Source organism: Atheta coriaria, unplaced genomic scaffold (assembly GCF_025399875.1).
Source record: "Atheta coriaria isolate IRGN ID8LTWV9N9 unplaced genomic scaffold, Caltech_Dcor_3.1 hic_scaffold_7_pilon, whole genome shotgun sequence".
Lineage (NCBI taxonomy): Eukaryota > Metazoa > Arthropoda > Insecta > Coleoptera > Staphylinidae > Dalotia > Dalotia coriaria.
The window spans coordinates 907,216-932,772 of NW_027045449.1; the positions used below are offsets into that span (position 1 = coordinate 907,216).

Below are 25,557 nucleotides of genomic sequence, written 5' to 3' on the forward strand. Positions count from 1 at the left end.
GTTTTTTTATGAATAAAAATTTATTTCTATGTATTTGAATAGTAATGGTCGACCCGGAAGTAAATCAGTGACTGAAGAGTTCAAAATCGACTGGGGCACGTACATGTCCAGCCATTGCGACGTGGTCTACGTGCGTCTGGACGTGCGTGGTTCCAGCGGGCAGTCAAATCGGGCCCTATATCGGCATATTGGTGGAGTTGAGGTGGCCGATCAGATTGTGGTCATCAAGCATCTGCTGAATACACTCAGCTACCTCGATGAGACGCGTGTGGGTGTTTGGGGTTGGGGCTATGGAGGGTATGTGACCGCCATGGTGCTTGGTTCCCAGCAGAAGGTCTTCAAGTGCGGCGTTGCCGTCAGTCCTATTGCTGATTGGCTATATTACAGTATGTCACATTTATATAGACAACGCAAATGACTATATTGTGATGTGAATTGTTTTTTATTTAGATTCGGCATTTACGGAACGAATTTTGGGCCTTCCAACGGACAATTACAAGGGTTATGTGGAAGCGGATGCGACACAGCGCGCCAGCCACATTCCCTCCAACTCGTTGTACATTCTGCACGGCCTCGCGGATATTTCAACGCCGTACCAACATGGCGTCTCGCTGGCTAGGGCCCTTACCGAAGCCAACGTTCTCTTCAGATATCAGGTATGCATTGAAAAGTTTATGAGCTGCGAATAACAAGCGTTGAAGTAAACACAAACGTGGAAACAAAGTCGTAAAACCCTCTAGTGCCCTTTTATGAACTATACACATAAAGACAAAAATTGGCACCGAAAGTGGTGCAAAACAAGTTCATATATGCGCATTTTTTTTCGGCGTGACATAAAATGAAATAATTTCAAATATGTTTGCAGAGCTACGCCGACGAAGGTCACGATCTGCTCGGGGTTTTGGAACACGCTTATCGCTCGATGGAAGACCATTTCCAGGAGTGCCTTAGTTTAGATATCGACGATAGCGAACCGAAAGTGTCCGCGGACACTTGAAACCGCAACGCCGACGCCAACGCCGCGCCGCCATTGATATCAGCCACGCGCCGCCATCTTGAAACACTCATCATTCGACTCGCGTTGCAGATGTAATCCCTCCCCGAAAACCGCCGCAAAAACCGACGACTTTCGTCAGCTATAAAACGCTTTTACTAATTAACACTACGACTTAACATACGAATACATACTTAGCAACTAAAATCTAAAACTTGACACATGAGAAAAGACAGTCCAAGCGCCTATAAATAATTAATCATTAGACACGATGTTCATATCTACATTTGTAACAAAAAGCAAGTTTATAACATCGACGCCCCCCAGAGGAGAGGAGAGGACGAAGACGTGCGCGAATTTAATTACTAGATAACTACGATTGTTTATAAAATGCAGGGACTTTTCAAAACGTTGTTTTTTCAATCCGTTTTTATCTATATAGCGTGTGTTGGAGTTTGGAGTATAAACGTGTATTAAATATTGAATTTATATTTGTAATATAAATTTAAATATGTACTATATAAACAGGAGACGGAAGTAACTTAAAGATTATCAATTAACACGCAATTAAACAAAACTAAAAAAAAACACTTTCAACGTTTTAAATCATCTTTAAACTAACATTTTAAACAAACAAAAAATACGCTGATGGTAAACAAAGTTTTATGATAACCGTAATGTTAACAAAGAAAGCGAATCTAGCTTCTTCAGACAACTTTATACCTTCCACTCTCTTGTAAAGTATTAGCTGATAAGGCAACGGATAGATTTGATTTGTTATTTTTGTAGTGACTGATATGAAAAACGAATTGTCTCACGGTTATAACTAGATATTTAGATATAATGTAACCCCTAAGAAATGATAACAAACAACTTGTTTTATATTTGTAGAGATTTACGATTGTTTGTTTTTAAATTTTGCGTTTTACAGCAACACTGCTGATGTTTTGGGTTTTGTTGCCTATGATTATTGAAGTTGATGACAACAAACAGACGATCTCGATACAATTTGCGACACTAATATGCAATTATCTAACATTATAATTCTGATAAGAAAACGTCAATTATCTCTAATTAATTACATAAATAAATGTTCGGCTTTTTAAATCAAATATAAATCGTAACGATAATATGGGGTATGAGAATTCTTTTTGATAACGATAATTGTTAGACGAAACAGTTTTAATTCATTACGTAATTAATAACAATGTTAAATGTTCACTATAAGCGTAAGAGAAACACACAAAAACAAAAACACAAGTAAAGTAAACAAAACCCAGGACGAAAACTCGAATTATGTGCTTACAATGTGCTAAACACTGCAAATGTAAACGAAAACAAGAGCAACAGCAGAAAATAGAACGATTTTTGTGTGCGCAAAATTGCCTACGATAACACTAGTCACACAACCAGGTTATGTAAGATTGAAATCAAAATGTCCGCTTGAAACGATCAATTATAACTGTCTTAATTATTATATACATAAAATATGTATCGGTTCGATAGATGAATCTAGTAATATACTGGTTGTGACATTTAGACGAAAGCAAACGCAGATGAATGAATGTATAAACTAAAAAAAAAGCAGCAGCGTACTCTTGTCGACACGAGATGGATTTTCAAACTTACTACGACTTACTATTAAATATTACACGCAACTATATATGATGAAACATCGGTTACACTTATTGGTCGTGCTGTGCTTTATTATTATTACCAATGGAGGAAAATCTAATTTATTCGAAACAAAAAGAAACGAGCAAGCAAAGACAATCTAAAGTACTAAAAAAAAACATTAAAACGTTTTGCTATTTACTAAATACATAATTGTTAGCTTTTACAATTGAAATGTTAATCAGAGATAATCAACTAATACCGAACGACGATGAAAAGATGGGGAAATTATTAAACGTGCAGCTGAAATCGTTTTATTTGCAACAACGCAAAAAGTAACTAGCAATAAATTGCAATAAGTCATGATTTGTTTGAAAGAAATTACGAAATAGATGAAAATGTGTATATGGTACGAATTAGTTGTTGATTTTGTGATATCTATTTGTTTGTTAACAATTGCGATCAAATGTGAAATCAAATGAGCAGTCAAAAACACATGAAATGTAAAAAACTACAAAAAATGTTGCCTAATTGTTAAATCTGTAAGTTTGTACTTGTAAGTACGTACTTATTAAGGAAGGAATATTAATTATAATTACAATTACGTAAGTGACATTTAATACTCGTATACATGCATTAAAAAAGAAATCCAAGTAAACAGAAACCACACATTGCAAGAAGACACAAAACGATTTCAATCAATTCATTAATTACTACATACTACCGTAATTCATGTGTTACTTATGAGCGCTATATTGATTATTATTAATTATATTAATGTGTAAGGAATAATGTGCAGAACACCAAAAAATTATTACTTAAATTTACATTAAACATGTTCAAAATGTGTAAAGACCGTTCGACGATGAATTGAAGAGCGCCATGTTTCTGCACGCGGTTGCCGAACACGCAGGAAGCAAACAATAAGTAGATAAACGTTATAGATTTGGGTAAAAGGTTGGGCAGACGATGGTAGCAAGCAAGATTGGCTGCGAGAGATGCAAGGACGAATGTGAGGAAATGAGTTTTAGGCAATCTAAGGTGAAATTTTAAAATATAAGAAAATCTGAAAATGAAATGTTAAATGTTTCGTTTTTGTATTAATATAATAAAAATAAAATCAGTTACAGTTTTCTTATTAAAATTAACATGTCGCATGCAAAGATTTGAATCGCAGCGTATTGTAACACTGCCAAAACTTGTGTGTGTGTTTTAGGGAGTCGTGGGGGAGCTTTTTTTCTTTCCTTGATCGTTTTTTAACGTTCGGTTCATAACCGCTCATTCAGTTACAGTTGAATACTGGGCACGTGTTTGTGAAACAATGAATTCAACCGATATGGCAGAATTTAATCCCTTTTTTGATAAAGATGCTTCTACAGTGTGTGTATGTTGTTACATGGACTTATCACAAGCACATGGTGACAGTAAATCTGTGTTTGATACTCTACCGATGACAGCAGAAGCACCAATAACGATGTTAAACGCAATGAAAAGGCTTACTCATGTAAGTATCTTCAATTTTCATTTTGATTTTAATTTGTATATTAATTCGTTTTTTGTGTGCAGTTGAAGTTTGATGACAAGGGTACCGATTGCAAATGGAGATCTTGCATCAGTTGCTTTAATAATATAGCAATGGCAATTAGACATCAATCCACTTGCAAGAAGATGGCTAATAATCTGCATGCGTTTGTCAGCGCGCAAACTTTGAATATATCTGAGACCATTTTAGAAGAGGAGGAAGAAGAGGAAACAGTGACTTCTGTCACTTCTGCAACTCGGAGTGTTAGATCTCATTCTAAATCTTTGTAAGTTTAATGTGTGTTTTATATTCGTTGGTTGTACATACTGAAATTAATGTTTTAGTGATTTTACTAATATGCTGCGGGTCTTAATGAAGGAAAGTATGGTTGCTCCCAGTGTGCCAGTGGAACCTGGGAAAGTAGTACGCAGGAGCGAACGGCTAAGGTCCCTTTATGAAGCAGGATTTTGACTTTTCTAATTTTATAAAGAGTTATAATGCAAAGAGTTAGCTTTGCATTATATCTATAAGATGAGAATTGATTTTTCCTCTTTTACTCTTATTTTTTAAATCAGCTCTATTCTGCAATATCGAAGTTATGTTTTATGTTTTAAACAAGAGTTTATTTTTATTTATTAATTCTTCATTGCGTCCTGAATTAATCTTTTTGTATTTTGTACTGAAAATCTAACTTAATTTACGAAAGATTAACTATATTTCGATAATATACGTAAATTTATATTTATATTGCTTAAAGAATATATATGTATTGACATTTACATACTTCATATTTCTACATTTAATTCGTACCGGCGAAACCGTCATGTACACAATTCTCATATCAGTAGTGTATATGAACAACTTTTTTATTGCATTTGACGCAGTTTTGATGCGTATTCCCATAGCGTAGGATTGCACTGCCATGAAGATCTTATCATGGTGGGGTGCGGGCAGTGCGCAAACTTATCGCTCGTTGTTGTTTTCGCGATTCCAATTCCAGCGTATTGCAAACAGTTTTGTACCGCGTCACCGCGTGGCTGTTAAGACGGGCGCGCACTTCGGGTCTCCACATGTTTCTTGCGATTATAGTTCGGCAAATTGCGATGTATTTAATCGATTATTCCGTTTCTTTTATTTGGAACCGTGGTGCGGGAGTGGAATGTTTCGGAGTCGTGATTTATGTGGTGTGTACATACAGATGTGAGTGAGCTATAGTAGGATATCGGTGTAATCATCATTGACATTCTCAAGTCGTGCCACTTTCCTGAGCAAAGGAGACAATACCTACAGGTAATTTATTATTTACATTATATTTATTGTAAAACAACCTAAATATGCATCAGACCTTTGCCAATTTTTACTTATGAATTATTTTTTCATCTCTTCGATTTTCATTTGAACTAGCTTATTTTATATAGAACTTTACGTATATTAAGAATTTGAAATTCGTTCTTGTTGTCGCTGCGACAAGTTGCGTTGGGCACCGTACGAAGGTAGCGGTAAAAGTTACTCGGTTCAGGGTACCGAACGCGGGAAGAAATCATAATTTTGTAATTTTATGGTTTTATTACTTTTATTAATATAAATTCCAGGATCACTAACTGTTTAATTCAGAGATGACACTAGCATGAACTTTAAAATCATAAAATAAAATTGTATTATTTATTTCAATATTTATCAGCAAACGTGGGCATTCGACACCAGAATTGTGTTTGTTTTGAACACTTACACTTTTTTTATCGCATTCACCGCGCGGAATACAACGCATGAAATTCCCGAGTGTCGTCGTTGCATATTCTAGTTAAGTTTAGATCACAGGTACCGTGTCTATTGCAATTTGGGCACAACGTTGCATGCCATCGACGCGCCGCCGGCTTTGCGCATCTATTGCAAGTCGTGCACAAGGTCGCGTGGCATCGACGCGCTGGCTTTACGCATCTATTGCTTCTTATTGAACTGTCGCATCTTTGCTTGCGCAGTTTCGGTAAGCGCTATCGATAGATTGCAGCCAGTTTCGTGCCGGTCTCTGGCGTATCCAGACATGTTTCGCGCAACGCGTGTCGTTTTATCGGATTTCTATTTTATAAGTTTGCATTTTCGGTCATCAATGGACTTAGTTGTGATATGCATCTGCAATGTTTTGTTAATGATTAATCGTGCGTTTGATGTTTATATTTCAAATTACAATGCTGCGGTTTTATTGTCGGTTATTGTGTGACGTGGTCGGTCGCTAGTTCAACCGGAAACATACCGGAAGCATATAACGTGCATGAGTAAGTAACTTTTATCTGATCATTGCGGTAGTCAGCACAGAAAGTTTGTTTTCCATTGTATGAATTGTTTTTGTTTTAACTTATGTATTGAATTGTTGAAGCATTTACATGATGAATCTCTATAATTATCGAACATTAAAGGATTTATCGCTTATGTTTTCTTTTAATTACAGTATTTGCCGTACCCTTGCAATCCGATGAACGCTGCATTGGTAAGTTTTTAATTAAGTTGTTAATATTCGGTTAAATGTTTTAAGCCCTTTCACCTGCGTGTTGCAATATCGCGCGAATTAGGCGGGTGAGGGGGGGGCGTGTATATTTCACTTACTGGTAATATGGAAAACGAATCATATTCGTAGGTAGCGGTAGAAGTGACTCGTGTTCGGGGCACCGTACCTAAGGTAGCGGTAGAAGTGACTCGTGTTCAGGGCACCGTACGAAGGTAGCGGTAGAAGTGACTCTCATTCAGGGCACCGTACGAGGGCAGCGGTAGAAGAATAGAGAATAGTCCGTGGATTAAGACGCTGCGATCAGAACTTAATTATCTCTTTTAGTTTACGAGATATTCGCGATTGAATAAAATGGGCAAAAATTGATAAATGTCACATTTTAGCACTTTTAGTCGCGTTTTTCGACCTTTTACTGTAGGAAATATAATTATTTTATATTTTTATCTGATAGAGAAATATTCATTCTTCCGTAATCTACAATTCGTTGGTTGCTATCTCTTTTAGTTTAATAGATATGAATTTTTGAAAATCGTCGAAAAAAAGTATCAAGCACCCCCCCTTGGCAATTTTTTTCTTAAGACTTAAAATTTTATCTCTCAGATTTCCCTTTTAACTATCCTATCTGATAGAGCTTGGTCCGTAGATTAAGACGCTGCGATCAGATCTTATTTATCTCTTTTAGTTTACGGTCTTTTATAATCAACAATTCGTATACACACTTGTACTCGTTGCGCTAGGAATTGTAGTTTTTTTATTATAACTCGCGAACGCGGTCTTCACCTTAGTTCGGAATAATTTTCCTAGATGCGGAAATTAATTCCTTATTTCCCTGCATCGAAATTTTTTGCGAAAAAATTCCGTAACCTGAGTTATAATGATAATTGTGTGTTTACGCACTTGTACTCACTCGTACTCGTTGCGCTAGGAATTGTAGTTTTTTTATTACAACTCGCGAACGCGGTCTTCAACTTAGTTTGGAATAATTTTCCTAGATGCGGAATTTAATTCCTTATATCCCTGCATCGAAATTTATTGCGAGAAAATTCCGTAACGCGAGTTATATTCATAGTTGTGTGTATACGCAGTTGTACTCGTTGCGCTAGGAATTTTCTTAAGCCGATAAATATTGAAAGTAACAGTAGATTTCGTGTATATGTGCTATTTCAATATTGTAAATTTTCGTTTAGTATTCTCAACTACGTGTTTATCAGTACGTTTGTGTATATACAACTTTTTTGTTCGACTGACGCGTATTATCGCGCCCTACCTGCCTTGAACCTGGCTACGCGCGGCGTACACGGCAGTCGTTTTACCGCGTGGTCCGCGAACGTGTCTCTGTAGTCGCCATGCTTTTGAGGTTTTAATTGGATTAATCGTTGTGTATTCTTTCGGCCATCAGCTAAAAAGTTCGGGACGGTCATGTGTGTGTGTTTTGTTTAATGATTTATGGCGGTTAGAGTCTTCTTAAGTGAGAAATAAGTGTCCGTTAATCCCTGCGCGAGTTTTCAGTTGATAGAATATATTTAAGGATAGAAAATCTCCTCATCAATGCACAGGTAGGTGGCTAATTAAAATTTAACGCGGAATGTTAAGGGGGTTTAACTTAAATTAGTTATTCCATCTAGGGGATATTAATTTTGTAGATTACAAACACGTGGTGGCACTTTTCTCCGAATTCTTCTTAGTCGTGTTTCCGAAAAAAACATGCTTGATGTAATTATTACAATCACGGTTTTTAAAATTATCTGAGGATTATTAAAATGACAATATTCATGTTGTCGACCGCGCTCACTTTGCCGTCGGCCGTCGGTTCGGTCATGTTTTCGATGATCACGAAACATTTTAATCGAATTGCATCATTAAATGAATAATTTATTGTTGAAATAAAATCTGAACGGTGAATAGTTTAAGTTTTCTCAGCCTTAGTATATCTTAATATTTACAAAGAAATTGTTATTTTTATCGTTTTTAACCCCTGTGTTGTTACGCGCCGTCGCTTGCCGGGTGTTGATTTAGATGTTTTCCGCCGGATATTTTATCAATTTATGATGATGCTTCACCCGTCGGTTTAATTATTTAATAAATATATATTCACAGTATATTAAAATGTAATTGTTTTCTTTTCTAGCACCGTTTTGCTTAATTTCCCGATCATTTCCCGGTAAAATCTTTGAATTTATATTAAAATATTGTTGTTTCCATGTAAATTTTCCGTGTCATGATGTGAATATTGATTATCTTTGTAGTTTAGAAAATTTTCTTTTTTGTAACACCCTGTATATTGGTTTTCCTAACCGCACGTAGAAGATTGTCTTTATTTGTGAGTTTTGAATGTTCATTGTTTTGAACATGGTATTTTCTTTCTGGTACACCCTGTATATTAGTTTTCTTTTGTGTCCGTGAAAATTTTGCTTTAACTGTTGTTTTTAGGATTTTCCTTTTTGCACTTAGAATTTTCTTTCTGAAACACCCTGTATATTCGTTTTCCTGATCGTCTAGTGATAAGGAGCGACGTTTGTAGTGATTGTACTAGTTTTGGGTTTGCACTGTAAATTTTCCTTTTGTAACACCCGGTATATTTGTTTTCATTTTCAATCACATAGAAAATAGGCTATTTGCTAATTTCATTATCCCGGTAGAACTTCTTTACAAAGTAGTACTTGTTTGCATGTGCGCGACTATGCAGGTCGTAAGTCCTGCTTCAATATGGCGGCACGTATTCTGTTGACTTGTAAAATATAAACTTGTAGTAAGATATATTTACTTCTTTGATTTAGGCGTACCCCTTCTATCATTACAGGCACAGGTCTCTAAGAGAATTCCCTCTTTCAGAGGATGATCCCACTATAAAAATTGTTAAGGTACTAAACTTGTATTATATTACATTGTGTTTATTAATAAAGAAATGTTAAGAAATAGCATGTCTTATGCTTTGAATGTACCCCTTCTATCATTTCAGGTACAGGTCTGTAAGAGAGTTCCCTCTCTCAGGGGATGATCCCCTCTATAAAAATTGTTAAGGTAACCTGTATGATTGGTGTGCTCCATCTTTCATTTCAGCTATAGGTCAGAACTTGTAAGAATATTTTTAAGTGTCACCTCTCTTGAGGCGACTTAAAACTTAGAAATATTTGAACAAGACCTTATAAGGATTGTCCTTATAAGGAGTTCCCTCTCTCTGGGGGTGATCCCCCACCATAAAAATTGTTGATATGCCTGATAATTTCGGGGATGAAGCGCAGAGACATCGTAGCTGTAGGTTGGGCCGGGAGCAATGGACACATCGAAGCAGTGGGCGATCGACCAGAGCGCCGGAGGCGCTCTGGGAGATCGACCTGTGACTGTCTTATAACGACACGTGCCAAAAAATTTAAAAATCTCATCCACTCCTCTGCTCTTTCTTCTATCTCCTCCTCTTCTCTACTCTAACTCCTCTGTTCTCTTCCTTCTATCTTCTCCTATTCTCTACTACTCTCATGCTTCTATTTCTCTGTTCTCCCTTTCTCCATTTACTTTCATACTTTTCTTATTTTGCCTCCACTTGTATTTCAATTTCTCATATATTTCGTTGCAATTCATATATGCAACCCAAATTACACCTGATATTTTTATATTTGAGAAAAATGCCTCCTATACCTGAGATTCGATCCGTGTCTGCTAGCATGCCAGCAGGTGCACGTCTCCACTCGACCACCGAGTGTTTTTATTATTAATATTTGATTCTTCTATTTATGTTTCTACTTTTATCACGTTTTTAAAAACAACAACACAAGCTTTAGCTGTGTTGCACTCATTCCACACGCGTAAGATTTATATACAATATTATTTAAGACGTCAATGCTGAAAACGACAAAGAGGATATCACAAAGAAATATGCATGAGATTACAATTTAACATTGTGTTTTATTGACAACAATAATAATAGATACATTTTTTTGAATAAAATAGCTAGCAAATTCGGGAGCAGTAAAAACTTGCCTTAAAATACGCGCATCTCCAACACTTCAGCTATAGATATTGCAAACTCCATTCGTGCACTCACACACTTCTTGCCTGGACACCAAAGTTGACCATTTGCTGAAATTAGTTATAAATCCAAGTTATTCTTATGTGCGAAAAGATAAACGATTGCCGACGGACATGCGTGCACAGGTGAACCGAAAATTAATCCACGATTGATATACGCAGCAGCGTGCAACCACACTTGTAAAACCCTGGGCACACGCGACTCTAGTATATGCCGTCGATTGCTTAACGAATATAAATCATTTTACTTAATTATGATCTGAAGAAACAGGACTAGTCGTAATGAACACGCGCGCCTCACCCGATGGCCGGAATAGAACTGCGTGTGTAGCGAACTGCACGCAGCTAATAGCGGCAACACGAGGTCACTATCAGTATTGCGCGATACGTTCGCTGTACGCGACAAAAATATTGTGATAAGACAACAAATACAGACATCTGCGTAGCGTTAATACTGACACCGCTCTAACACGACGGCGAAACTACACACTGAAATAAAATCAAAGATGAAATGCTAGGAAGCGTTGTCAATAAAACACTTAATACTGCATCTAAATAAAAACGAAGTAAATCATAACATACAATCAACTACAACTACTTCAACTACAATAATTTACTAAAAACTAAAGTCAGAATTCACAAATGACGTATTCATCTACATACGAATGTCATGCAAGTTCTAAACACCAATTACCAATTACACATCTACAAACTAAACCAAATAAATAATTAATAAATATAAACTATTTACAATAAAATAAATAAAAATAAATACATAACATAAATATCAGTGGTTGCTTAACCGATTCGCACTTAAACCATATTATAAAATAAATACATATTAATTTGACGAACATTAATAAATAGTATTATGTTGTGATATGTGCCTGAAACTATTCCCATCAAATTAAATTAAGCGGTGACTTGGTGTAGTACTTATTCGCCGTGTAATAATTATTATAAGCGCCATAATCGTATCTGTCGTGATCGTCCTCATGTATGGGAATCGTGTGTGTGTGCACCTTGACGGGAGAATGATTGTCCGCTTGGAAGATCTTCTTCAACGCAATTGATCCCAACATAATCAGTGCCACTTTACTTGAAAGCAACGCTTTGCCAGCCATGATTCCCAAAGTTTTCAAAATCAACGGCGCTGTCAAGCCGAAAATTCCCAGCAACACAAAAAGCGCGTACTGCACACGTCTGCGCTCCTTTTTACCAATTTTCTTCCTCTTACCGCCGCCATCACGGAATTCGATATCCTCAATGGTTCGTCCTCCTTCAGATCCATTAATATCAACTTCTCCGAAATCCAAAGTCAAAGTGTGCGCATCAATAAATCGAATTACAGAGTTGTACAGTTGATCCATTCCGGAAAGACCACGCGATGTAGATTCGGAAGTTGATGTTTGATTCAAGTTCACATCGGCCATCTTGGTCTTATTGATGTGGACATTGTTTCGCTTGAGAGTAATCCCTTCAAAGATCGGAATGTCCCAGTCGACGGAGTTGTCCACGGCGCGTGTGAGTTTCTCCGCAAAACAGGCGTGCGTGTCGCGCTCCAGACACTCGACGAGAACTTTTTTCACGATTTGTGTCTCGGCCGTATCCAATGGCCACTCGAACGCCTGCACAAGATGGCCGCACAGCAGGACGCACGCACTTTTGATGAACGTGTAGGCAACCACTCGTATCTTCATATTGAATTCTGATATTCTACAATAGTTTATGTTAGTATGGTTTATGTTGTGCACTCGACGAGGGTATTACTCAAAATGGACATATGCGCACGTAATTAGCGGTATTTATATCCCCCAGCGCGCGCGGATGGTTTTCGGCCGATTGAAGATGACGGTGAACACTTTTCACGGTTTCTTTGCGTTTCGCACGCCGCGTGCGGCACGCGGATTTTCCTCGTATTAATGCCCGCGTATACTGTTCGTGATTATTTGCAAATTGCAGACTTAATCATTGACCGAGATATGTTAATGCCCGTGCGCGGTGGTCGTAATGAGCACGCGAGCGCCCTCGACACATACGCCGCCATTTTGGCACCGCCGTGCGCATTTGTGCACTCATATTTGTGCGTGCATTACTTTGTATGCAGCAACGTGTAAAAATTATGCACTTTTGCACGCGAGTCTTGTCCGTGTGCGTGTTGTATGGCGCTTGTTTTTCATTTTACACATCTGGGTTAGTAAAAATTCGTGTCACGTCGGAATTCGGTCGGAAAATATGTTCGGATTCCCTTTTCATTCCCCGATTCGTTGATTTATCATTATTAGACAAATTTCAATTAAATTTTAGTGAAATTTCATTAACTTAGACGTTATTAAATCATTTGAAACAAAAAATTAATCACAAAACGTAGTTTTTATGTAAGAAAACGAAGAAAATAGTAATTTTTATGAGAAAAAACACATATTTCATAAATATATGTGCATATTTTCTTAATTTAAAGTATTCTGAGGCAATAAAAATGAAAAATTGCTAATAAAACTGTGTCTTCTTGTAAAACTATAAAAAATAATCTTAAAAATTGCTTCCGCGCGCAAGAAAACAGCATAAAACTCAACATCAAATGAAATCGTTCGTAAAGAAACAATAATTAAAGTTAATGGCGTTTAAAACAGTTATCGAAGCGCATAAATGAGCACAGATGCGCACAATCAAGACGCCATAACACAACGCAACGTAGAAACAATGCGCATCAATGCATCGCCAATGTGTGTGCTCTAATACACGGATGCGACTCAAACAAATATGCGCAGTGAACGAAACGCAGCGCGCCGCAAAACTGATAATTATCACGTTTTCAAATGATGTGCGTGAAAAAAATGCCTGTGCTACAAATCAACGCTTCTCTCTTGCATGAAACTCTTGAAGATTTTATTTTATATTGCAAATATTGCTGACTGTGTGACTCGAATATTGTGATAAGGCAAATTTACAAACTGCCGAAATGAACAGCACAAAGTCACACTTTACAATTTGATAATTTCATAATGGAAGCTTCGATTTGAAAATTCTACACATATTCATCAAGTGTGGTCAATCCAGCATGATTTTTTGCGTAGTCTGTTTGTTTTCCAGTGATTGATTACATCACGCAATAAAAAAGTTCATTATAAAGTCATTATCAGAACCATCCAATTATTTATCGATTTTGTTTCGGAATAGAAACGCAAATTACGAAAACTTGACATCACAGCTTCTTTGTTTTGTTTTCTTTTTTTCTCTCCTTACCGTAAAAAACGTTAAAACTTAATCCCTGTGTGTAAAATTACCGCCACACTTTTTACAATCCATTATGTTTATAATTACATAATTACGTTAGGTTGGTAAACATTAGATTTTCAATTTTCTTAAAGCCAAGCGTTTAAATCTCAACACTTTAGCGCATATTATCTCAGCTCCTCAGCTCAATAACTTACTTAGCTTACTTTCCAAGCACTATATAAAATAAAATACTTCTTTCTTTAAAATTGGTCATAAAACTATAGTTGCAATCTACAAGGTGAATATGAATTCAATTTATCGTGGAAAGAACTACTTTCTCTACATCAGCCGTGGACGGCTTGCAACTCGTAAGTGAATTTAGCAACGAATGCGTTTGTTAATTGTTGAAAATTGCAGAAAACTACGCCAACGAGCGTACAACAATCCGTATCAAGTGTGTGTATTGTTATAAAGATGTCCAGTGTAAGTTGGTTGCATATCAAACGCATAAAAAACGTTGGTCACCATAACTTTTTAAATAATCATGGTAAAATGCAAAATAATATCAACCACATGCGTAGAAAAAATATCCACCAAACATAATTTATCTTCACACTAACTAAAGTAATATCAAAATCATACAAAAAACATGTTAGTTAATTTTCCTAATAAAGATCGGATGAGGTTGAATTGAGGTTAGGAAAATAAATTACGAATCACAATTGCGCTCTCAATGCGCGGCGCCATTGGAGCCATTCAAGCTCTCAATCGAACTCTCCAAACTTTTGAGTGTCGTCGCCGTCGACACATCCTCGAGGCAACCGCGCGCTCGGTCCACATCCAAGACACGCTCTCTGATAATTTCCCTCGCAGGCGGTGACGTCGGCGATTCAGCGTTCGCCGCCGCCAACCGTAGGAGGTCCTTTTGCGACTCGCGCGCCTCCACCAAAAATATACTCTCTTTCACCTCTTTGCCGTTGTACTGATCAATTTTGTCGTAGATAACGCCGTGCATTCCAAGCTCCTTGAGGTATTTCAATGTGGTTGGATCGGCATTCTCATCTCCCCAGCAGAAAATCACTAAATTTGCTTCGCGCGCCATGTTTACCTACAGAAAAATTCAAAAAATCAATAAAACATCAAAATTTACACATAAAAAATTAAATTTAAACTTACAAAAGATGGATCTCGAAGTATATCCTCTGTATGTACATTAACACCGAGTATTTCTGTCATGTTGGCGTGTTGAACAGCGTTGCGAATGTTCCAACAACGCGGATCTTTATACTTCGGCCATTTTGCGGTCTCACCTTGCGTGAGGAACATCACAGGATACTTATTCTGCTTCATACGGATCATCGCGCATATATCCGGATTAAAACAGGAGAAAATAACCCTACGTTCGCCAGCATGACGCAGCACAACTTCCAAAATGGTGTCCAGATACAAATTGAGGTCTGTCGGATGATACAACTCATAGGAGTCATCTAAACGTTGCATCGTCCATTTTATTTCAATATTAAAACCCACATGGGGGTTAAGCACTTCAAAAGCTTGCTGGAGCGACGGGAAAGGTTGGTGTTCTTCGAGTTCTTCATCAAAGAATCGTGGGTTTTTCGATTTGCCTTCAGTCAAATGATAAACCTATCAAAACATAATTTTATTCGTAAAAAAATTAAATTTAGAATTAAAACACTGACCTTCAAGAGTTTTAGCTGTTCAAACGTTAAATCCTTGATGGGAATTTCCAGCATATCCATATCATTGATTGTCTTCTTCTTCTTCATCGAAATACACACGTGAAAGTCGTGATAAATAATCGGAATCAAATCCTTACTCAGCTGCACATCAAACTCGACAAAATCAGCGCCGTGATCAATCGCAGTCTTCAAACTAGCGATGGTATTCTCCCTAACCTCCGCGCAATTCTTCATATCCTCCTTGAAACTATTCCCTGCGCCACGATGCCCAACATCCAACCCGCTGCGCGTTTGTTTCCAATGTCTTGCATAAGTCAAACTCATGTTGCACTTGACATTCGGCATCGGTTTAATAACAATGTAATCCATTATCAGCTCGCCGAGCGGGCGTTGTTTTGTGCTTGTAATCGGCACGACGACGTTACCTTCGGACCCGCGTAGAGCACTAGGTAGTAAATAACTAAAACCTGCGTGATACGGAGGTTCACCTTCGGAATTTCGCGAGCTATAGATGAAAAAATCCAATAAGAATGCTGTGGATGCAGGGAATAAAACCGTACATTGAAAGACAACCATTTCATCATCTTTAACCTCCTTTCCGAATTGAGTCTGAGGAGTAAATCCTGAATCATCAGAAGCTAGAGATGAGACTTCAGTGAATGCATGCTTGGGTAACTCAATAATATCTTGTGTATCTGTGGATAAAGACTCCTCCAAGGCTTCGGACATGGTCTTTGGAAAGTTTGAATTACCTTGCTGTAGACTAACAGGAGTAACCTTCATAAAAACACTCCGATTCGCATACTTTGGCCGCCAGATTTTGATCGAATCCTTGCTGAGTTTCAATTGTACTGTTGTCTCCTTGTTGAGCCATCCTCGATCCACCCTGACTTCATTAATGAAGTCACCATAAGTTACAGGCACATCCTTGAGGTTAGGCGAGACTTGATCCGCTTGAATCGTACGTGGCTCGATGTTCGTCTCCCAATTACGAACGATTACCTGAATGCCTGCCTCGACGACCACGCACACGCAATATCGATATTGAATTTGTACTTTATCAGGGATACTTATAACCGCAGACCATATGTCATCCTCTGCGTCTTCACGATTCAACAGCACCGCGTGTTCTGGCTGCCAGCAGCCAAGATCTTGTACCGATCCAGAGACGCATACTTGTAGGCCTGCGGCGAGGTCTGGCACTCTCACACGGAATAACCAACGGCGTGGTCGATATTCTGGTACCAATGACGCGATGGATTTCGTATGGGCATCGGCAGCTCCGCGTCGAATCGCATCGTTCTCCGGATCCTCAAGAAAGAACCACTTCTGCATTATGACTAGATGTATTTGTATTTGTCTACTGAAAGAAAATAAAGAAAAATATGTTAGAAATCATGCGGAGTCTTTGTTTTAATTTGAGATAGTATTACCTAAATGACAAGTAAAAAGTGTAAGCAATTTGTCAGCTGATTGAGCGCATTATTATATTATGTTCAATTAAATTGTGCGAGTTTAGGTACTAATTACGTGATTCGCTCGATCGTTGGTGTTTGGCGTCACGTCACAGCACTGATAACAACAACATTGCGCGACGCATGTGAACGGAGAAAGTCTTGCGTGAAGTCAAGCGACCGCGAGCCGCGACCCGCTGGCTGCTAGACCACGAAAATACTGAACTCGTGTGTGTGGCGTGAAACCTTCAGAGAACGTTCAAGTCGGTTCAAGTGGTTCAAGCACACCGCACGCGCGTCGAATTCGTGCACATGTGGTAGTGGACGGCGTTGCGTCGTGTGGGTATTTGCGTGCGCAGCGCAATACCTAACGTAGCCGCACTGAATTTAATAATGATTGTAAATTTGAAAAAAAAAAACGTGCACGTTATGTAATGATAACGTGTGTGCACTTGGCAACTGTATTAGTCGAATCGCACACTATTAACTGATTAAATTTTTCATGATGGCGCATGTATTGTGACGTCAGTGCTGCGCATGCGCAATACAATAAATTTTCTTTTGTTCCAGCGCGTCGTATGTTGTAAAAAACATAAATTTATATTTATTATGTGTTATTATGTTCAACTAGCTTAAAATTTCAAGGTTATCGCTTGATTGCATTATAATTATTTGAAAACTTTGGATTAGATAGATATAGATATGATATTTACATAACTTTTGAACTTGTGTGCTTGAGTTAGATTTATACAACTTAATTGCACTTGAAATTTGCTTGTTTGCTGTGGAATGTAGAACTTTGTACGCAGAGAATAATTGCAAACGTTGTCACGTGAGCTTAACACGCCATTTTGCAGTCGTGTGCTGTTTAAGTCTGTTAATTAACGCTTAAGTAAGCATTGGAATCGGTTACGACCAGTTTTAAATTAGTGCTGAATGAAACCCGACTTGTTTTTTTTTTAGTTGTATACATTGTAGTGTGTAGTAGTAGCCACATGGTGGGAGTTGTTTTATTAATTTTCTTCTACTGAGGCAGACACCTGAGTTGCGCACATATTAATAATATAGCAATCCGAGTTGGACCGTTAGGCGAAAACAAGATGAATCATGATTGATGATTGTCAACATGTCGTGTGTTGGGCTGTGTTTGTAATTTATGCATGGTAGAAATAAAAATTTGGCGCTCGGTGATCAAAAGGTCAATGCGCTATCACATACAGCAGACAGAGAGAATGTTAGCGATAAATATTTGAGTCACAATGTAACTTGAAAGTGTAAATTTACGCCAGTGGGCGTGTTTGTATTATTTAAAGAGTCGGTCAATTAATTCGGATCATGGTCATGGAATTTTCGCCAATTTAAAATACACTGAAGTTGCGATTTAACAACAAATTCTAAAATAACATCGAAATTTGTATAATTTGGTTGATTTATATTAATTTTTTCTGTGTAACGATGAAAAATATTTTCATTTCAAGCAATTATGAGCTAGAATATTTTTTTAAGGACATGACGTTGATGGTAATATTTGAAATAATGTTGTAATTATGATCCCAACATCCCTACAAATTGCAATGCAAATTTTATAACTTAAGCTCGATTTTTCAGCTAATTTGTTGGGGTGAACGTTGCGTTACTACAAAATTATTTAAACATAACACAAGTGATTACAACTGAGCGACGCGGAATTCATATCTAAACTTCAGGAAATATTTCCTGACATTTTTACTAACATAATTGAGATAATAACCAAGTTACAAATGATTAAACAGATACCAATCCGCGTAAAAACCCATTATTTTGCTATTTTTTGTTACTCAATGTAAAATCACCCTGATATAACGTGATAAAAAGTCAAAAATGTATTAAAACTTACAATAAAACCTAATATCTATTAATTAATTACTAAAAATACAAAAATTCACGTTTCTCTGTACATAAAACAAAAAAAAATCTTCTCCGCCATTTTTAAAAGTTCTAATTACAAATCAATACAAAACACATGTGCGCTTCATTAATAATCCACAAATAGATGCATTTTTAATATCGTAATGATACAGTTCCTTCGAATCAATACATAAAATCTACACAGGATCTCACTTCTCCTATTTTCCATGTGAGACTCTTCGCAGATACAATCATCTTAATAATAAACTCAATTACCAATACTCGTAAAAATTAAATTCAACATAATATGCATATTCAGCGAACGTAACACATTCACCGAACGAAAAGTAATCTGAACCGGGCCGTTTATACACAGTATATAAGCATTTCCAGCGCTTATGTACAAAAATCTACAGGCTCCACACCCCACCTCACTGATTCCGCATCTGTACAACCATACAATTACAATAAACAAATAAATTTGTACACATTCTCATCCTCCAAGTGTAAATATACTCGCAATTATTCAAATATGTATATGATTCGTATTAAATGATTTCCACTTAGCAATAGTAATATCAATTATTAGTATTGTGGTATAAAATTTGCAGCAAGCGCGCGTTCACAGTCAAACGTATTCCTACTAATTATAAACAACATGTGTGTGTGTGTGTTGTAAATTGCGGATGTAATGACGATATACCTGCCAAATTGTGCGCCTGAGTTCTCTACTTGTGTGTGGTAATTTCAACTTGGCGACTTGGCTGCACAACACGCGATAGTTTACAAACGACTAGATAACGCTATGCATTTGAACGCGAACCGTGGTGGCTCGAACGTGCGTCGAGCTCCATCCACACACAGAGTGTACAAAACCAGCAAAACTAAATATAAATAAATAGTTTCGCAGCGTTGCGCACACTCTGTGCGCATTTTTAAACAATAACATCCTTATCAGCGTGCACATTGTTATTTTCGCGTCGCGATCGGAAGCTATAATTGAATCACTTCACATCATCAAATCATCATCACAGGTTGCGGTCTGGTTTTTAAAACATGTGCAATCATACGTCAAATGTTCAAAATTGCACACATCACACACTCAAATTCAATGAATGTACGGACAATTATCGCGATTTCGACAATAGCCTTTCTGTTTGAAACTATTGCAAAACCCGCGTCCCCGCCCCTGATTATTCCACCCTCCGCCAGCGCCACCTTGATTAGGCGCACCCATTCGCAACCATGGACCATTATTAGGTCCACCACGGCGGAATCCACCGCGACCACGCATGTTGTTATTATTGAAATTATTCGGCGGGAACATTTGTGGCATTGGGTTAGGACCGTTTTGAAACGGTGGTACAAACCCATCCGGAGGTACCCCTGGACCCATCCCACCCCCGCCGGGGCCATTCGCGCCGAAATTATCAAACAACGGCGGCACCTGTTGCATTAGATCAGGAGGAGGAAACTTGGTCGGGATGCCATTGGATAAAATATTCCAATCGGTAGGCGGGCGATTGAGCATACCAGGAGGGACAAACGCGGGTGCAAATTGCGGTAGACCATTCGGCGGGAAGGCATTGGGCGCTTGTAGAAACGGCGGCGGTTGCACATTGTTAAACAACCCTGGGGTATTACTAATATGCGGCGGGGATCCCTTCGCTTCGGGCCACGGTTGTATCGGCGCGTCTTGTTCGGGCTGGTCGGGATCATGCAATGGAATGACAATCGCCGTGACCATCGTGTGAACCTCATGATCAGGTTCAGCAGGTGTATCCGGCACACGATTGAAATAAATCGCTTGTAGGACTGTTTTTTCCCTTGCGAATTGAATACTTTTCTCGAGACTTTTCGACCCAAACTCGGCTGGAGGTGGTAAACATTCAACTTCGATTAGATTCCGCCATTGCATCTGCGTGTCCATGATATCCTCACTGGGTAGTTTCCGTTGGCGGTGCGCTTCACGCTCGCCAGCCATCTCCATGCGCTGCATATCCATAAACGGCTTCATGACATTCACCCGTTCGGTTTCATCCAGTTCAAAGTATTGCACTTCGACTAGATCGGCATCAGGGCGCCAGCGGATTGACCGCTTGGGTCCTTTCCGTTTACCATACGAAAGCACACCCTTCAAACCATTGGCATCAGTCTTTGTAGTCTCCTCCATTGTGTTATCATCGGGCTCAGCTGGCTGCGCACCTAAACTATCCTTATCTTCATCTTTATCATCAGTTTTCTCTTTTGCATCACCGCCATCTTCGGATTTTTCTTTCGTTTCGCTATCATTGTCTGTTACCAGAGTGTCCTGGTAGAAATTAGCAGGTGTGATGTTTTTCAAGCCTGTGGGTGATGCGGGCGTGCATTGTTTCGAAGGTGATGGCGGTGGTGAGGAGTCTTTGGATGTACTGGTGCGTCGTTTGCGTTTTTTCGGTTCTTTCTTCGCTGTGGCGGACGCAGTGAGCGCGTCCATGAATATATCGCTTTCTTGGAGGACAGCAGCTGTAGACAAATAATAAAACCGTTAAAAATCATCTAAACTAAACAAACAATTGAGTAAAGTAAACGTTGTTCTCGTCTGGGTGTCACTAAAGTGCTAAAAATAAATGTGTATAGCGTTAATTATCAATATCTCTGTGGGTATAATCACAAACCGCTAAAAAAGAAAACAAAATGGCGACGGGCGCGCAAGAAATCAATTAATACATTAATTGTATCAATATTAAGGGTAGTTTTATCATTTTTGTAACTTTCAAAGCAAAAAATTAATTAATCAAGTGTTTTTATCAATAAAAACACATCAAACAAGATAAATTCTTTCAATTGTTGATGACTAACAATAAAATAATTAATTTTTATAGTTTAAAACTTTGTAAACAAACAAAAAACAAATTGAAAATCATAAGTTGCGAGTGCGTCGAGTATCAGGCGCGCAACAGTCCACAGGAGGTGTAGGCGAGTGCGCGCTCCCAAACCCATCCGCACACGGCTCTCGTTCACGCCGCGGCGCAAAGTGATAGTGGCGAGCAGCGGCGGATGACGTCACACACGCTGACACAGCGCACGTGGAGTAAAATAACGTTGCGCCGCGAGCGCGCGGTTGCTCGCCTCACGCGCGCACCGCACACAGCCAGCCTTGAATCATCATCGCAGAGGGTCGCGCACGCAACCGAAACCAAACGCGCTTTTTACATATAAACCTAATGTAATAATAAGAATAATGGCACACCGCAAACTAACCAAATGCATATTTCTGTAGCAAACTTCAATTCAAAATGGCGCACGCGTCTAAATTTAAACTAAGAATGTATATGAAACGTGTGTGTAATATATAATGTGCCATTTTTCGATATCTCTCACAGTTCGCAAATAATTATTAGTTTGTTGAAAAAAGGATGTGCAAGGGCCCAAATCATCAATCAATCTCGGTCGCTTCTTCGGGCGGATGATAGCACATACATAATTCATATTAGATTGTTCGGTATTGTTTTTTTTTTTTTGGTTTTTTTGGTTTTAAATCATTTTTATTTGCCGTACAAGTCTGACAGGTACATCTGCAACTTACCAAACTTGCGCTCAACGCACGCACTGCTTCGCAAATCATAAAATCTTATCACTTAGCGTTAATTATCTAAAGACACCTACATTATTAATCACATAGGATGAAATTGCACCACCTTCATCTCAATACCAGAGAGAAAAGAACAAAAAAAGAGAAACATTATTATCTGGATCAAAATATATATATGTATATAGTTAAAAATGTGGATTTTATACGTCACTGTGTTGCCCCAATCAACGCCGCATCTTCTTCAGCGTGTTGATGAAATCGACGAGTGAATAATACCGCATAGAGATTGATATCAAACGCACACACATACACACAATATAATAAATCCTCTCGCCCGGGTGTAGTGTCTGCGTGCTGCTTCTGCACTCCACAAACCTGCAAAACAAAAACCAATGAGCAGATTGATCGCGTGAGACTTACGTTTGGGTTTCGGCGGGATGAGTTTGATGCCCTTGTCGGCGTCAATGAGTCGCGATCGTTTCTCTGGCGGTGGTATCGTGTCGCGTATAGGTGACGATCGCTTCGTGGGGATTGTCGCTGGTAGCGTTGGAGGTGCAGCGGTTTTTTTCGTCGCTGATCTTGGCGGTGGTGGTTTTGCTTCTTCCAGCAACCCAGTGGATCGCATCTTCGAGTTGTAAACCTTCACAGTCTTCGGTTTTTCCTCGTTGGCATCGCGCACCTCCACCGAAAAGCTGGTTTTCCTCGGCTCCTTCTTGGAATCCTCAGTCTTCTTAGGTATCCTGCCTATTTTCGCCAGCGTCTGCGGCTGGATCTTCGCCAGCGTATCCTTGTCCTTCTCAGCTTGCTTCTCCTTATCCTTGGGGTCCTTCTTGTCTTTACTACTACTGCTACTACTTGATTTACTACTACTACTGCTGCGATGTTTGGATGATGATGAGGAGGATGATGAACCATTGTGTTTGTGGCGATCCTTATCGCGATCCCGGCGGTCCTTATCACGACTACTGCTCTTGCTGCTGCTGCTGCTGCTGGAACTCCTGCTTTTGCTCTTATCCCTAGACCTATCCCTATCCTTATCCTTATCTCTATCTCTACTACTGCTAGATGATGATGTTTTTGAACTACTTGAACTAGAACTAGATTTTTTAGGCACAGATTGTTTTTTATCACTATTCTCTTTATCAGTTCCTTCACTGTCTTCGGTTTTTACCACCGCAGCGACTGCGTCAACGTCATCAGCAGTTGCTGATGGCGGTATTGCAGCAGCCTCTGTGTTGGCATCATCCGTCGCATTGCTATCAGTCCGCACCGCTACAATCCGACTAATCACTTTTTTTCCGTCCCTCACAAATTTGATTCGCAGCGAGGTATCGACGCCATTCTCGCTGACAATCGTATTGGCGTCGTTGCTAATCGTCTCGTCAATCTCCATCGGCTCCGGGTCGTTACTAGACTCTAGCAACATCGTCACCGTCGAGTCGAGCGTCAATTGATCATCGCCCGCCATTATTAGTTGATCTGCAGGTATCACAACTTGTTGCTGCAGCTGTTGTTGATGCTGATGACTTGCCGCTTCTTGTTTAGTGACATCCTTGACTATAGTCAGCCATTGTTCGACTAAATTCGAAGCCAATTGTTGTATACCTAAATTGAATCAATGAGAAACATATTAAAACCTAGATGTGCGGCTGGAAATTAAGATTAGACTGTACCTTGAAGGTCTTCGCGTTTCGAGAGACCCTTGACCAGCTTCGGCAGGTTGTTCATCTTGAGCCGCTCCACGTCCACGGGCGTGAGCAGCAGCAGCTCGAGCACTTCGGCAACGAGCGCCCAATTCTTGTTAACGTGCGCATCTTGCAACCACGAGTGGATCAGATTCCACCCACCTTCACCCATAAACGAGCCCAATAATTGCCGTTCAGTGTTTTTTAGTATCAGCACATAGATGCATTTACTGACTAATTTTTTCGAAAATTTTGTCATCAAACTATAATGCAGGGGGAGGCAAACAAAGAAACAAAGATTTTAGTTCAAACTACTCTGTCATCAATTGTTTCATAGAGTAAAACGCTTGATTTTTTTTGGTTTTAATGCAATGTTAGTGGTGAAATATTGAGAAATGCGCACTTACTTGGCGAGCCTTTGTACTTCATTCCTGGAAAGGATGCCTCCAGTGGGACTGAGCAGCACTTGGAGACAATTGAGCAATTGTTGTGGATCTATTCTTGGCTAGAAAGGCAAACACGTTATTAGTCCACCACAATGACAAAATTATACGATAATTTGCGCAATCAATACACACCCAGACAATTTTTTAAGTGAAATGAAAGTGTACAGCAAAGCCAATGGCCTTATATAACTGGCTATCTATAAATATATACTCCCGATAAGCAAATAAACCTTACTTCAATTTCAATCTCAATTCGTTCTTGGTAAATAACCACTACAGTAAAAAAATTATGTGAGTCACGCAGTACGTCATCATTCAAAATGGCGTCTGCAGTTGCATGAATCGATAATTTCCATCTTACATACGAATGAATAGAAAAAAAAACGACGGCGTAAATTCGCATACCGCCCTTAATTCGCAGCGGACAAATTTTAATAAATGAACACAAGAGATCACTTTATTCGGAATACAAGTACTATATGTGCTGTGGATTCCTTACCATTTTAACGATCCAGATGGCCGGCGGGGTGATGTAACGCGCGTCGCTCGTCGCAATTATCGCATTTGTTGTCGAGCTGATACGTTCGCCAGCGAGCTCTTAGTGACAATGCAAAAATGATAGGATTCTATGTGTCTGAAGAGCGACTCTGCGGCGCCAACCATTGTGGTGCGCTGTGAACCAACGCCCTGACCTCCATTGACGTGGATCGAAATATGAGGCGAAACGCAATGCGGGCTAGAGAGCTTGTATCGGCTCAGAGAGGCTGAAGGCGCGTACTCTCCGATGCGAAATATACGCTCGACCTGTCTAGCGTGCGCAATGCGGACAATGGCGCAAAATAATCGCAACGATATTCGCTGGCTTGAAAAATTTCGAGAGACAGATGCGCACGAGAGAAGCGTTGTACGGCTTACTTCTACCATGCAAAGAAC

At 39.0% G+C, this 25,557-nt stretch overlaps 5 protein-coding genes across 18 annotated transcripts in view; 2 read left to right on the forward strand and 3 right to left on the reverse strand.

The window, feature by feature from the left end:
- The window catches only part of LOC135796425 (inactive dipeptidyl peptidase 10), a 45,364-nt gene extending 41,627 nt beyond the window's left edge, over positions 1-3,737 (forward strand). For all 8 annotated transcript variants that reach the window (XM_065308444.1, XM_065308443.1, XM_065308442.1 and 5 more), the window contains 3 exons: positions 43-386; positions 451-656; positions 866-3,737. In XM_065308444.1, coding sequence (XP_065164516.1) covers positions 43-386; positions 451-656; positions 866-997 — 682 coding nt within the window. In that variant the 3' untranslated portion in view covers positions 998-3,737. The remainder of the gene's footprint in view (positions 1-42; positions 387-450; positions 657-865) is intronic.
- Positions 3,738-3,886: 149 nt separating this feature from the next.
- On the forward strand, positions 3,887-4,777 carry LOC135796098 (uncharacterized). The gene is made up of 3 exons (XM_065307997.1): positions 3,887-4,112; positions 4,175-4,416; positions 4,475-4,777. Exons 1-3 carry the CDS (start codon positions 3,930-3,932, stop codon positions 4,599-4,601), a joined length of 552 nt encoding a protein of 183 aa, XP_065164069.1. The 5' UTR covers positions 3,887-3,929; the 3' UTR covers positions 4,602-4,777.
- A 6,428-nt stretch (positions 4,778-11,205) lies between these two features.
- Positions 11,206-13,375, reverse strand: LOC135796180 (uncharacterized). The gene has a single exon (XM_065308110.1). The coding sequence runs from the start codon at positions 12,357-12,359 to the stop codon at positions 11,562-11,564; it is 798 nt and encodes a 265-aa protein (XP_065164182.1). The 5' UTR covers positions 12,360-13,375; the 3' UTR covers positions 11,206-11,561.
- A 1,092-nt stretch (positions 13,376-14,467) lies between these two features.
- On the reverse strand, positions 14,468-19,706 carry LOC135796170 (glycerophosphocholine phosphodiesterase GPCPD1-like). 5 transcript variants are annotated; one of them, XM_065308097.1, is made up of 4 exons: positions 19,623-19,706; positions 15,579-16,941; positions 15,055-15,522; positions 14,468-14,986 (listed from the first exon to the last, which is right to left on the reverse strand). In XM_065308097.1, the coding sequence occupies exons 2-4, from the start codon at positions 16,911-16,913 to the stop codon at positions 14,609-14,611; spliced, it is 2,181 nt and encodes a 726-aa protein (XP_065164169.1). In that variant the 5' UTR covers positions 16,914-16,941; positions 19,623-19,706; the 3' UTR covers positions 14,468-14,608. The 5 variants fall into 5 exon arrangements, with proteins under 5 accessions (XP_065164169.1, XP_065164170.1, XP_065164168.1 ...); XM_065308098.1 differs by having other exon boundaries at positions 15,579-16,938; positions 19,623-19,704; XM_065308096.1 differs by lacking the exon at positions 19,623-19,706 and adding an exon at positions 17,109-17,485.
- On the reverse strand, positions 19,043-25,553 carry PNUTS (Phosphatase 1 nuclear targeting subunit). Of its 3 annotated transcripts, none has more exons than XM_065308092.1 (5): positions 25,124-25,553; positions 24,586-24,683; positions 24,167-24,441; positions 22,914-24,098; positions 19,043-21,424 (listed from the first exon to the last, which is right to left on the reverse strand). In XM_065308092.1, exons 1-5 carry the CDS (start codon positions 25,124-25,126, stop codon positions 20,028-20,030), a joined length of 2,958 nt encoding a protein of 985 aa, XP_065164164.1. In that variant the 5' UTR covers positions 25,127-25,553; the 3' UTR covers positions 19,043-20,027. The 3 variants fall into 3 exon arrangements, with proteins under 3 accessions (XP_065164164.1, XP_065164163.1, XP_065164165.1); XM_065308091.1 differs by lacking the exon at positions 25,124-25,553 and adding an exon at positions 24,860-25,108; XM_065308093.1 differs by lacking the exon at positions 25,124-25,553 and adding an exon at positions 24,757-24,881.
- Between the last annotated feature and the right edge of the window lie 4 nt (positions 25,554-25,557).